General features: G+C 34.4%; 1 protein-coding gene across 3 annotated transcripts; it reads right to left on the bottom strand.

Annotated features, from left to right (window-relative positions):
* Nucleotides 1–2732: 2732 nt before the first annotated feature.
* On the bottom strand, nucleotides 2733–5974 carry LOC121980611 (protein SUPPRESSOR OF QUENCHING 1, chloroplastic-like). Of its 3 annotated transcripts, XM_042532714.1 has the most exons (4): nucleotides 5618–5954; nucleotides 5388–5446; nucleotides 5247–5310; nucleotides 2743–3014 (listed from the first exon to the last, which is right to left on the bottom strand). In XM_042532714.1, exons 1-4 carry the CDS (start codon nucleotides 5748–5750, stop codon nucleotides 2980–2982), a joined length of 291 nt encoding a protein of 96 aa, XP_042388648.1. In that variant the 5' UTR covers nucleotides 5751–5954; the 3' UTR covers nucleotides 2743–2979. The 3 variants fall into 3 exon arrangements, 1 of the variants encoding a protein (XP_042388648.1); XR_006111627.1 differs by lacking the exons at nucleotides 5247–5310; nucleotides 5388–5446 and adding an exon at nucleotides 4462–4564 and having other exon boundaries at nucleotides 2737–3014; nucleotides 5618–5953; XR_006111626.1 differs by lacking the exons at nucleotides 5247–5310; nucleotides 5388–5446 and having other exon boundaries at nucleotides 2733–3014; nucleotides 5618–5974.
* Between the last annotated feature and the right edge of the window lie 9149 nt (nucleotides 5975–15123).

Raw genomic sequence — 15123 nt, 5'->3', positions numbered from 1 at the left:
ACTCAAGTATAAGGGATTAAGCTTTGATCTACAAATTTCTAACAATAGGCTAAGTTATTGAAATCCAAGTGACAAACAAATTTCTAACTGGGTGTTAGGTAAATCAAGTCCAAGTGTACATGTTGATTGCTCGGCAAAACCAAACTAGTCAAGTGAGTGCGAGTAACTTCACATTTTATATCATCCTCATTACGTGTAACAATTGGAGGGAATCATGTTTGATGGTTCCAAGCAACCGAATGGAGTTTGGGGTGACTAACTGGTGATAACTCTCAACAAAAGGATTTCAGAGAGTCCAGACAATCATAGTTAGGTTAAGGCAACTAGAGTGTGTTGGAGATTGAAGCAGCCTCTAGGTGATCAGGATATGACATTATCAATAATCCGAGCAAGGCGGCCAACATGAAGTTTGAGCTCTACCCAAATGACTAGAGGATATATAGGCAATCAGAGAGTTTCATTAACGTTATCTTATGGATAGATATTGTAGCCACGCCAGCACCTCTACAGGTAACCGAGAAGGCTTCAAGCGACAGGAGGAGTCCTATATAAAGAGTTTCGAGACAGAACTTGAAAACCACTCAAACAGAAATCATTATCCTTATTCTTGTGCTCTAAAGTGCTCTTTCACCTTTGGTGTTGTGGCACACTATGACACACGCTTCATTTCTTATCAGCAACATCTTGAGTAATAGTTTCATTTATTTTTGTATTGCCTTATTCATTTTATTGTGCTTAAACTTTTTAGAATTTTTTTCTGTAAGGTTTCTCCACTTAGAAGAAATTAAAAATAAGAATCATATTTTATAACTGTTTCATGTCTATACTTCTAGCTTGGTTAATCAACTTACATACTTAAATTGTTAGCTAAATTTATTGCTTTTGTCTTACTTGATTAAATCAATCTAAATTAATTTTATTTCCGATATGCTAATTCTGATTGATTCAACTACTTTATTTACTATCTGCTCATTCTAAAAATTCTTAAAGGCTATTTACCCCCCCCCCCCCCCCCCATGCGTATTGAGATCAATCCTATAATTTAATATCAGAGTGGGTTGAGCTAATAAAAACTTGGATAGTTGCATGTCTAGGCTGGATTTTTGTACCCGGTGCATCTAATCAAGTGGAACTAGTAGAAATTATTTCATGCCTCATTCTAAACCAGTTAGACCAAGACGTTGTAGTAAAGTTGATTTAGCTCATGTTTCTTAAAAAGGTTTTGTCTAAGGAAACTATCATTGTTCTGATAATCAAAAAGACCTTGTGTCTCGCCATGACTTAGAAGTTGATTTCAAAAACTCTCACTAAATTTGTTCAAATCAAAACTTAAATCTAACATAGGACAAACTTTGTACTTTGAGAAAGGAATAAACAATTAATTGATTAATAATCCGAGTCTAGCTAAACCCAAATCCAAACTCTAATTACAACCATACCAAACTCATACCCTATCCTAGACCTTAATACAATTCAAACAAATAATTGTTTATAGATATGTTTTTGCAGGTAGAATGCAACATAATCCGCTCTCCTTTAATAATCACAAATTTTTTGCCAATTAGAAGATATTCTTAAAACCAACTCAGAATGCTGAGAAAGTATTTAAAATTGGAATCAATTTACCAAGAGACATAGAAAGCAAGTTATGTGGGTTCGAATCATGGACAAGCAGCATGAAACAAACAACTTAGTCAAATGCCAAAGCAATAAACATAATTCTTTGCAATCTGACTTACCCTCAAGTTGAGAAAATCAAACCGTTTAAAGATGCAAAAGAGTTGTGGGAGAAGCTAATTACAAAAATGAAGAGGCTGAGTCAATATGCCACATTGCACTCATCACCAAGTCAGACTTAGAAATTTTGACACATTAAACTCAACACGAATAGATGTTAGATAGTGACTACTCTAGACATATGATTGGAATTAGGAAATGTTTACTTCACTTAAACTCAAAGAAATGGGGACAATTTGCTTCGAAAACAACGGGAAGCAAAAGATACTCGAGTCAGGTAACATTATTTTAAATTCAAAGTTATCATTAAAAGAGTTTATTCGTAGAAAACCTAAGTTTTAATTTACTTGACATAAGTCAATTCTATGATACCAGATATAAAGTAGAATTCTTGTCTAACAAATGTCTTGTTAAATCTACCAAAGAATTTAAATTAACTTTAATAGGAACCAGAAAAAATAACATTTATATCTTTAGTTTACATTCTTCCTCACATGTTTTATTTCACAACAAGAAGAAACTAGTGTACACTCATGCTAGACACTTGTTAAAAATCAATAGAAACAATTTAATCAAAGGTTACAAACCTTAACTAAATCAGATGACTTAAATTGTGATATATGTAAAAAAAGGGTAAACAAATATGATTAACCCATAAATCGACTAATTCAAATCAAATAACTCACACACTGCAAATATTTGACTTTCTGCAACGTGCAATTTTGTTATTTGTAACACGCATCGCATGCTGCACAATTACAAGTTATTGAAAGTCATAAAACATTGACAGCGCACAACGTGCGCTTCAATTAAGAGCTTTTGCAACATGCATTTGCGGTTAAGGACATTGGCAATGTGCATCGCGCTACACTTAACAGCATTCATTGCGCACGGTGCACATTAGAGTTAAAATACCATACAATTATCATTAATATTTATTCAAAATATGTAATCTAAATTTAAAATTGAGACATTATCACAATTCATCTATCACTTAAAATAAAAAAAAAATATTAAAATACAATTAAAATGTGAATACATAATTTTTATTCATTTATTTATCATTTTACAAAGCTCACAAATATCTCTAAATTAACTACAAAACAACAATAAAATATTTCACTGACAACAATATTCTCATACTACTTCAATCTGATATGCATCAAATAGTGTTCCACTAGCCACCAGTTTCGTGTTGTTCTCAAGACTTTCATCTTAGCCTTCATCTTATTTAGGAGTTTCTCATTGATCTCTCCCTTCAGCATCTCTACCTTCTCCTACAAAACCATATATGATAAAATAAGTAGAATTTATATCAGTCACATAAAACTATAAACTCAAATAAAGAGAAAATGACTGTGCTTCCTATTGCATTCTCAAGAAAAAATATTTCTTTATTTGATCGAATTAGGTCCACCTTCTCTAAAAAAAACTCTATCAATCCAAACTTTCTAACAAGATCCACCAAGAAAAATACCTCTTAGCTATATTTTCTTACAAAATAACATAAAAAGATTGAAATGCATAAGTATATTTTATTAAAGTAAACTACGATTTTAAAAAGAAGACAATATTACTTGAATTTCATATATAGATGTTTTGTTATGTTTTTTTTCCTCATTTTTCTAATACATACCAATTTGATTCATCAAGAAAAAATATTTCTTTATTTGATCAAATTAGGTCCACATTCTCTAAAAAACTCTATCAATCCAAACTTTCTAACAAGATCCACCAGAAAAACATGATGCCTCTTAGCTATATTTTCTTACAAAATAACATAAAAAGATTGAAATGCATAAGTATATTTTATTAAAGTAAACTACAATTTTAACAAGAAGACAATATTACTTGAATTTCATATATAGATGTTTTGTTATGTTTTTTTTTCCCTCATTTTTCTAATACATACCAATTTGATTCATCAAGAAAAAATATTTCTTTATTTGATCGAATTAGGTCCACCTTCTCTAAAAAACTCTATCAATCCAAACTTTCTAACAAGATCCACCAAGAAAAACATGATGCCTCTTAGCTATATTTTCTTACAAAATAACATAAAAAGATTGAAATGCATAAGTATATTTTATTAAAGTAAACTAAGATTTTAAAAAGAAGACAATATTACTTGAATTTCATGTATAGATGTTTTGTTATGTTTTTTTTCCTCATTTTTCTAATACATACCAATTTGATTCATCATTAGTTCAAGAAAACATATTTTATAAAGTAAAATATACTCTATAATTGAAAAGACACATCTCATAATCATGTGAAGACAAACATGTTGATTATGTAAATACACAACATGTACACAATGCGAATCAATGCATCCCAAATTACAATCGCTTTAACTTCAATAGTATATATCTGCAGATAAAATTCAAAAAGATCAAACAATTAAATTCTCCAATTATAGGAAAAGTGTTCACTTGAGTCTCCAGTCAAAGACTAGCCAATGATTAAGAGAGATGAGAATGTAAGCCTTAGTAAAAAAAGTTTACCTTCAGTATGATGTTTTTTTTTCCCTTCTTTGCACAGGGAAACTAAGAAAAGATGTATGTGATATAAACCAACCTCTTCAACTTAGTGGAATTGGAATTCAATTCCATTGTTTGGTATAAAATTTTGATATGGAATCGCTCAAGAATTGAATTCTAATTCCATGAAATAGTGCAAAAGCAAATCAGACCAAAACTCATCTAATTTGGATAGGGAATTTACCCTGAAGAACTAGAATTACTTAAATGCCCCTTTTAAAACTCTCTTTTTTTTCATCTGCCGACTGCTTGCTCCCGTGCGCCGTGTGCCAACTTCTTCCCGTGCGCTGGATTGATCAAGAGTGGTATGCTAACATTCTCTTTGTTATTAAATGGTTAATTATGAGGATAAAATGATAAATGTATAAGAATGGAATTCAATTCAAATAGATTCCAAATTAAGGAATTCAATTCAATTATGTTATTCACTAATCCATTCCAAACATAGGAATTGAATTGAATTCCTGCTGGAATTCAATTCAATTCCTTCACTTAAGTTGTTTCCAAATAGGGTGTTAAAGTTCCTTCGTTATGATGGTTGGTTATTTGGTGTCATATATATATTTTTTACACCGATCTAATAGAAGTGAAAACAATAATTGATATGCTAAAAAATCAATAATGTGGACAAAATTAAGCCTTTATGGTGTATAGTAGCAAAAAATTCACGTATATTGCACAGAAGTATGCAAACTAACTCTGGGCAGGATAGAACCGACATCATAATCTATAAGAGAGTCTAAATCATCAGCCAACAAAATGGACAAAGAATTCGTAAGCTATTGATAGAGAAACACGCAGACCAACAACAGCCAAATTTGCATCAACCTTCATTCTGTCAGCACCAGAGGCAACAACAACCTTAAGTCCTCTTCTTTTGCACTAACATCGAGTGCATCAAACCAATAGCTTAATCAATTTAGTTATGGTTAAAAAAATTGAAGAAAAAAATGATAAAGGGAAACCTACTGTCACTTAAATTCATGAGTTCAAGAGCTCCAGAAAATTCAATTCCAACCTCTGGCTTCGCATACTGCAATGTTGAACCCTTTGAAAATAATTATCTATGCTATTTGGTTCAAGCAATATAGAATGATCATCTGTTAATACCTTAGCAAGATAAATTTTGAAAAAGCATTTTTTAGATCGAACCCTTTCACTCCCAACACCTACATGAAAATTGGTCTCATCTAAACCATTCGATAAATACAAAAAATTATGGAAACAAGGAAATCAGATCAATTTTATGTTAATAAAAAAAGTTCCGAGAAAAAACAATCACATCCTAACGCCATAAAATTTGCTCTGAGAGAGATCAACAGGGAAAAGGAGAACTTTACCTGTCCCCATGAAGGGAATGAACTGATCGGTGGTGACAGAGATGCTCGCGAACCTCCTGCACGCGAAGCGATCGCTCGTTGTTTGGCGAGTCAATGACTGCCTCGTGCGCTGGTGAGGTAGTGACCGCCTCATGAGCGACCTCCGTTCATTGCCTCACGGACCACCTCACGAGCAACTAGCGTTAGCTACCTCCTTGTTACCTGCCCCTTCGTCGGCGGCTTGTCGGCGATAGAAAAAGAATGTGGAGAGGAAAGGAGAGACGTTGAGGGAAGGCTAAGATTTTAGGTTAACAAAAAAAAAATGGAAAGATCGCGGTGAGTAAATTTCGAGCGCATTAAAAAAAAATTCTTTTAACAATGGGCAAAAAAAATTCTTTCGATAGGCAAATAGCACGCTTTTGCGCCGGTTAAAAGTTTATTTTTACCGACATATTTTTAACGACGCGCAAAAATACACTGTTAATTAACAGCATGCATTGCGGGCTGTCAACAATATATTCGATAACGTATTATTTTTGTGCGCGTGTTGTTATTTATAAAAATATAATACTATACACACTTAATTAAGCGTATTACCTTAATTATCCCTTGTTAATGACCCGTTGTGGAAACTCTTATTTGTTGTAGTGACAATTTAGAAAGAGTTAATATGGATCTATTTGAAAGTAACAAAAGTAAATCATTAAATGAAAGTCAATATTATCTTTGATGAATTTTTAAAATTTACATGGACTTATTTTCTAAAATAAAAAGATGAAACCTTAAATAAACTTATTCAATTTATTAAATATACAAAAAAATCAAATAAATATTAAAATTAAGAATATTAAAAATGATCATGGAGGAAAATTTGATAATCATGAGTTTGAGAAATTTTATCTCGATAATGGCTAAAAACATGAATTATCATGTCCTAGAACTCCACAACAAAATGATCTAGTTGAAAGGAAAAATTGAATCCTAATAGTAGTTGGGACAATATTAAATTGGTTTAGTTTACCAAGTGATTTTTGGACATGTTCAAAATCAAATTCATATTAACAAAATCCAATAAAAACATTTTATGAAATATTCTTAATAGAACACCCTCAATTAAATACTTAAAAATATTTGGATGCGACCTATATCTTAAACATTAAAAATAACTTACCAAAATTTATTAGTAAAATTGATGAAGAAATTTTTGTAAGGTATGCCACAAATACTAGGGGATATAAGATTTATAATAAGAAAATTGTTAAAATTGAAGAAACCTCAAATACAATCTTTCTTTAATGAAGAAAACTCAACCAAAATCAACCAATCTACTCCATTAGAAATTGATAAAGTGGTTAATAATAATTCAAAAGAAGTTATACATGAATCAGATGAAAATCAACGTCGAACTCATGTTGAAAATCAAACTCTAAGCACATCCAAGATTAATACTAGTCATCTAGTTAAATAAATCATAGGAGATCCAAACTTAGGAGTCCAAACTAGAACTACTCATCAAAACTTAAGTTAGATAGCTTTAATATCCAAAATATAACCAAAGAACATAGATGAAGCTTTACTGGACCGAGATTGGATAATTACTGTGCAAGAACAGTTAGCCCAATTTGATCAAAATCAAGTTTGGGACTTAGTACCAATACCAAGTGATAAAACTGTTGTAGGAACACAATGGGTTTTCGGGAATAAATTAAATGAAAAGGGAAAAATTACTAGAAATAAAGCTCGTTTTGTAGCTCAAGGATTTAGTCAAGTAGAAAAATTGAACTATGATGAGGCATATACCTCAGTAATTAGACTTGAGTCAATTAGGATGCTATTAGCCTTTGCTGCTCATAAAGGATTAAAATTATTTCAAATGGATATAAAATTAACATTTTTAAATGACTTTATTAAAAAAGAGATATACATAGCTCAACCATCAGGATTTGAAAACCTAGATAAACCTAGCCATGTACTAAAACTCAAAAAAAAACATTATAGACTAAAACAAGTTCCTAGAACTTTGTATGAAAGATTGTCAATCTACTTAATTTCTAAAGGATTTAGACAGGATAAAGTTAATCCAACTCTATTTATCAAGATTCGTGCTAAAGATATTTTAATTGCTCAAGTTTATGTCGATGATATTATTTTTAGATCGACTAATAGTTCATTTATAAATGATTTTAAATTTATTATAGAAAGTGAATTTCAAATGAATATAGTAGGAGAACTTAACTATTTTCTAGGGTTACAAGTAAGACAAACCAAAGTATATATTTATGTCTATCAGAAAAGGGTTGGAAAAGATTAGCAACCTCAATGGCTCTAAATGTAAAACTAGATAATGACTCAAGTGGAAAAAGTATTGATGCAAAATACTATAAAAGTGTTATAGGTGGACTCTTATACCTATACAGCTAGTTGACCACATATATTATTCTCAGTAGGCATACGTACAAGATTTCAATCATGTGCTAAAGAGTCACATCTAGTAGCTACTAAAAGAATTCTAAGATACATAGGAACTCAAAATGTAGGACTATGGTACCAAGAACAAGTAACTTTAACTTGTTCTAACCAGCTAGTTATGATCTAACCAGTTGCGTCAAGTTTGCTGGCACAGGATACTTGACAAATGGAAAAATCTAGTGAGTGAAGCTAGGTAGTGACAAAATCCTAGTGAGTAAAGATAGGTAATGTCGAAGTTCTAATGAGTATACTAGACAACTAAAGTTTTGGTTGAAGACCAAGAAAATAAATTCCTAACTAGAGACTAGATGACTTAAATCCAAGTGATTAAGGCTTGATAGACAAATTCCTAGATGGAGATTAGGTGACTTAAGTCCAAGTGATTAAAGCTTGGCAGATAAATTCCTAGCTAGGTGCTAGGTGAATCAAGTCCAATTGTGTGGAATTAGCTAGAAGTTTATTACTTGGCAAAACTGAACTAGACGGGTCAAATCCAAGTAAGTACGAGTAAATTCAAATTTTATATTATACTCATTACGTATAAGAACTGTAGGGAAGAATGTTTTACAGTTCCAAGCAACCAAATGAAGTCAGGGCAACTGGCTGGTGATAACTTTCGATGAAGGATTTCAGAGGGTCCAGGTGACTGTAGCTGAGTCGAGGCGATCGGAGCATACAAATGAATGAAGTAGCTTCTAAGCGACTAGGAGATACATTATCAGTAATTTGAGCAAGGTGGTCAAGATGAAGTTTGACTTCTGCCCAGGTGATTATAGAGCGTACGAGCAACTAAAGAGTTTCGTTAACATTATCTTACAGAAAGACATTATAGCCACATGTGCACCTTTACAAGCGACTAGGAAGGCTCCAAGCGACCAAAGGAGTCTTATATAAGAAGTTACGATGCGTAGATTGAAAATCACTCAAACAAAAATCATCTACTCTTGTTTTCATGCTCTCAAGTGTTCTTTCTCTTTTAGTGCTGTGATATGTTGTAACACACGTTTTATATATTTCTGATCGGCAACTGTTGAGTGCTACTTGGAATTCCATTCTGTTCCCCTGTACAAAAATTTGTACAAGTACAGAACTTTTTCTAGCAACTCATGTGTTCTTCAAAAGTTAAACTTGGATTGCAAACGAAACTTAACATTATTAATCCAAGTTTAACTCATGTGTCCTTCAAAAGGTTAAACTTGGATTGTAAATGAAACTTAACATTATTAATCCAAGTTCAATCCATTAGTTCTTCAGAAGTTAAACATATTACAGAAGTTGATTAAATATCTATTTCAAGGATTGACTTCCAGGTCGTTGATGAGGCACTCGACCTTCTTGGTTATGGGATCATCCACCACTTCATAAACAAAGTCTTTCAAAGAAATTAAATATTTAAACTCCTCACAGTAAACCCTAGGTTTAACTAAAGAGACCTCAATCGAAGCACAAAATCGAAACACAAAATCGAAGCACAAAATTGAAATATAAAATCGCTAGCCTCTTGTGTTGGTATTTCGGGATCCATTCAAAGAAAAACTAAACTAGTTCGCAGCGAAATAAAGAACTAGTTGTACCTTTCCTTGTAGCTAAAGACCTATTGATCTTCTGCTGCATTCCTCTCCTCTTCTTGGACGTCGTGTGGGCGACGATCTACCAAGACGAAGACACCCAACTTTCTCCTTCTTTTCCAAGCTTTCGGCCACCAAAGAATACAAAGTGAAGATGCCTCGTTCTTCTTCTTCTTCTCCTCCAAGCAACCGGCCACCAAAGTAGAGTCTTCTCCAAAGGGACACTGACCCTAATGAAGAAGAAAGGATGGATGCCACCGGCCTTTAGGGAAAGAAGACAATAGAAGAAGATGGAAGAAGGGCCAACCACACAAGAGAATAAAAGAGGAGCCATAGGTTGTGTTGTGTTTTTGGGCACCTCCCTCCTCCTCTTTTATAATCTTTGCTAGCGGCTAATAAGGAAAATTTTCATTAAAATTTCCTTTTATTTGCTATTGTAGATGGTTACAAAAAAGGAAAGATTTTAACAAAATTAAAATCTCTCTTTTAAATCATTGCAAATAGCTATAAAAGGAAAGATTATAACAAAATTTTGTTTTAAACAAAATCTTCCTTTTATTCCTATAATAGTTGGTTACAAAAAGGAAAGTTTTAAACAAAATTAAAATCTCTCTTTTAACCATTGTAGATAACTACAAAAAAAGGAAAGATTTTAACAAAATTAAAATCTCTCTTTTAATCCATTGTAGAAAGCTATAAAAGGAAAGATTATAACAAAATTTTGTTTTAAACAAAATCTTCCTTTTATTCCTATAATGGTTGGTTATAAAAAAAAGGAAAGATTTTAACAAAATTAAAATCTATCTTTTAATCCATTGTAGAAAGCTATAAAAGGAAAGATTTTAACAAAATTTTATTTTCAACAAAACTTCCTTTTCTCTTCTTGTATGGCCGACCCCATGCTTGGGCACCAAGCATGGCTTGGCCAGCCCACATCTTGGGCACCAAGAGGGCTTGGTCGGCCCCTTGCTTGGGCACCAAGAAAGGATGTGGCTTGATAGAGACCGAGAGGAAGAATTGATTTTGGCCCCCGATGAAATTAAGCTTCCCGTGTTCACCCCGAACACCCAACTTAATTTTATCAATAATAATTCATACCACTAAAGAATTATTATTGAACTATCGCACCAATCCCAAATTATATTTTGGGCTCCTTCTTATCATGAGTACATTAATCTCCCTGTGTTTAAGATATCGAATGCACATTAATTAAATGAGTTACTGACAACTCACTTAATTAATATCTAGCTCCAAGAGTAATACCACTCAACTTCATTGTCATGTCAGACTAAGTCCACCTGCAGGATTTACATGACAATCCTTATGAGCTCCTCAAGGGGACATCATCAACCTAGATAACTAGGATACGATTTCCTTTTATAATCAACAACACACCATATAAATAATATTATTTCCTAACTTATTGGGCCTATTGATTTAACGAATAAATCTCACTCATTAATAAATTAAAGAAATAAATACTAAGTATATGTGCTTGTTATTATATCGGGATTAAGAATACGCACATCCATAATAACAGAGGTTATGTTCTTTTATGCAGTCAGTATAAAAGGAAACAACCTCAAATGGTCCTGCTCAATACACACATAGTATACTAGTGTAATTTTATAGTCAAGATAAACTAATACCAAATTACACTACAACCATTCTAATGGTTTGTCCTAATCCATCTTGGTTGTGAGCTACTATTTATAATTTATAAGGAACTGATAACATGATCTTCTGTGTGACACCACACACCATGTTATCTACAATATAAATTAAATGGACAACTGTATTTTACTAAATGCAGACATTTGACCAATGTGATTTTCATTTCAAAATAAATGTTTATACAAAAAGCTAGGCTTTTTGTATACATCCTAACAGCAACATCTTGAGTTACAATTTCATTTATTTTTGTGTTGTCTTATTCATTTTATTGTGCTTAAACTTTTTAGATTATTTTTATGTAAGGTTTCTCCACCTAAAAGAAATTAGAAATAAAAATAATATTTTATAATTGTTGTATGTCTATACTTCTAGCTTAGTTGATCAACTTGTTGGGATATGTCTGATGTGGTGTGTGCTAAAAATATGTTTCGTAAATATGCACAGCGAAAGACTTAACAATAAATAAACTAATTTATTATATTACACACATCACACGCATGCAAGATACAATCGCGCACACAAGATCATAAAACAAAATTAAATCGAACAACAATTATTCTAGGTACACCTTATGGATGACTTATAACGAGAATGGCATCAACCTTTTGCGACGTTATCGAACCTCACATCTATTCGTATCCACGCCAAGCTATTCAAGACAACTTCAAGAGAACAAGCTTCGCATTCGGAAGGTATTATCCATGAGCGAAGGAGAAGGATCAAGAAGAAGATAAAGAATAAATAAAATGAAAATCTTCTTTCTTTTGGGTGGCTCGCGGCAACAAGAGGAGATCCTCTTGTTGTGGTCGGCGGCAAGAGAGAGGAAGAGGGAGAGAGAGGTTTTGGATTTAAGTTTCTAAAACATAATCAAGTCAATAATGAATTGTATGTCTTAATCATATCAATATATAATGTTCTTTAATGAGTTAGATTAGAAAACTTAAATCCAACCAATGATGCCTTAACAAAAAAATTAGCTCATTAATCTCTTGGTTTGATTCACAACTAAATCAAGTTAGTTCATAGTTAAACCAAATTGGTTCATGACTAAACTAAATAGGGTCTAACTCTTTCATAAGAGATGTTGTTGGATCGAGACGCGCTAGAGGGGGGGTGAATAGCGCTCGTGGCTATTTGTTCGATTATCGGAAAACTATCGGAGTAATTAAAATGCAGCGAAAAAATAAACACAAAGACACAAAGGGATTTACTTCGTTCGGAGCCTAAGGCGACTCCTACTCGAAGGCCCGCGATCCTTGATCGCTTCCGGTGGGCAACAACTATAAGCTCGATAAGAATTACAGATTACAAAATGTAACAACAATTAGAATAACTTTGTACCGACAACTTAAAGAAGAGAAAAACGAAGCTCTGGGTCGTCGAAATGTTGCAACAGCACTTCGGAATGACTTTGTTAGCAGCACGTTGAAGAAGGAAAGCTCAGAACTTGATTGTTTGAGATGCTGGTCGAACCCCCCTTATAAAGGGTGTTCAAGGCGCCTTGAAGGCTGTTCAAGGCGCCTCCATGCTGCCTAGTCTTCCGCGTGGATTAGATCTGAACTGGTCGAACTTCATCCCTTGGAGGCGTCTTATACCCTTCTCAAGGCGCCTTCCAAGGCGCCTTATACTCACTCCAAGGCGCCTTCGATGAACTTTCGCAGCCAGCTCAGCTTTTGCACCCGAGGCGCCTCCAAGCTCCATGGAGGCGCCTCGGACACTGTTCATCCGAGGCTTTAGGTTGCTCCTTTGCACCTGCAAGATACGTTAGTCCCAAACAATATCCTGCAACACAAAGTTAGCACAATAAACATGATATATGAAGTATAGCACGGACTGTCTGGACTGACGGGTTTCCGCCGGAACCCTAGGTTCAACTGCGCCCTGTTCGTTACTTACGGGAACGTGTCCTCACCTACTCCACTCGGAGATTTTACATTGCCGATCGATCCTCCGGATCGATCGGACTTCTCAGACACTCGATGCTTCCGACTTCTTTGGACATCCGCTTCCCCGGCTAGTCCAGTCTTTCACCTGGTTCGCGACACCAGGACTTTCCACCTAGGGTTACCGCCCCCTAGGACTTTTGCCTGAAGACATCGATCTGCCAAGACTTTCCGCATAGAGTTACCACCCCCTATGACCTAGGGTTACCGCCCCCTAGGGTTTTCCCTTTTCCTAACCGCAGCTAGGACTTTTCTCCACCTAGGGTTACCACCCCCTAGGGTTTTCACCTGCCTAACCGCAGTTAGGACTTTCCTGAAATACTCATTCAACATGTTAGATAACAGAGAATCTTAACTTTGAATCCCTTTGCCATTATCAAAACTTAGGTTCGATCGTCGGATGCTTCCTGCACCAACAGATGTGGCCCATCTGCGCCTCCGTTCCAACAAATATTTTCATATTTATCTTATGTATGGTCCAACCAAAAATTTATCTCTTAATCTAAGCATTCTATTCTCTAACTTATTTTACGTCTTTTAGAGACTCGTAGTGCATGTGATCTAATAAGTTCTTGATTTATCTTAGTTGTCCATAATTAATTACTTAATTATAGAACAATCATGAGTGACAGCTAGTAATACATCATAATCTCCAATTAACCAAAAAATCACAGTTGATCTCAGGACTAATTTTGAATCCTTCAGGAGCTACAATAAGTCATGCCTCATTTCTTTCACTCGTCTTATACCCACTTGGTTCAAAATATGGTCTGTGTTTGCCCCCGTCACACCTAACCCAAGTAATACTTCCTCGTTATGCAGATTCAAATTACTCGTACATGTGTTCAAGAGTCTCATACACTTAATATGTGATGCTTTGACCAAAGAGTTTGAGTAATAATTCTAACAAGTGGTTATTGGGTATATGCCTCCTCACAAGGAGCGGTGAATCCTTTGTGGGCTATCCAAACACCTTCAGACACTTTGACTTATATACAATCATCTCGGGTCCACCCCTCCAAGAGATACTTGCTTAAGATTTCAAAATATAAGTCTTCATGACCAAGATGACTTGTATACCTCAAGTCAAAGGAAATTTACACTCGAGCTGCAGTAAAAATAGGGATGTAAATGAACCAAACGGTTCGCAAGCTATTCAGAGCTCGATTCGGTAAAAAACTCGTTCGAGTTCGTTCGTTTATCTTATCAAGCCAAGCTCGAGCTCGATAGTTTTATCGAGCCGAGCTCGAGCTTAAGGATATTCGGCTCGTGAGCTCACGAACATGTTCGTTTATAGGCTCGCGAGCCAAAAAAACGAGCTTTAAAACGAGCCTTAAAACGAGCCAAAAATGAGCTCTAAAATGAGCCAAAAAATGAGCTCTAAAACGAGCCTTAAAATGAGCTAAAAATGAGCTCTAAAACGAGCCAAAAATGAGCTCTAAACGAGCCCAAAAATGAGCCCGAGCTCGCTTAACGAGTTAGGCTCGTTAACTTTGATAATCGAGCTAATAACGAGCCGAGCTCGAACTGTTCATGAGCCTGATAATTCTAAAACGAGCCGAGCTCGAGCCTTGTGATAAAAGCTCGATTCGAGCTCGAGCCGAGCTCGAGCCTGAATATAACTTAAACGAGCCGAGCTCCAGCCTAATACTGTTCGGCTCGGTTCAGCTCGTTTGCATCCCTAAGTAAAAACTTCACAGGCATATCCATATATGTAGAGAACCATATGAAGTTTTACAGTAAATCACTCCAATGAACTAGTTATAATAATTAGCATCCACGTTTAACTCTTAACATCCCAATGTCTCCAGCTAATGAGAAACAGCTGCTTGGCCAAACTAAAAAGTATCATCTGTGCTAGCCTTACAGAATT

The sequence above is a fragment of the Zingiber officinale genome, chromosome 5A (assembly GCF_018446385.1).
Source record: "Zingiber officinale cultivar Zhangliang chromosome 5A, Zo_v1.1, whole genome shotgun sequence".
In the NCBI taxonomy this organism is placed as follows: Eukaryota; Viridiplantae; Streptophyta; class Magnoliopsida; order Zingiberales; family Zingiberaceae; genus Zingiber; species Zingiber officinale.
The sequence above is the reverse complement of the archived record's forward strand: the minus strand, read 5'-3'. Positions and strand labels throughout refer to the sequence as shown.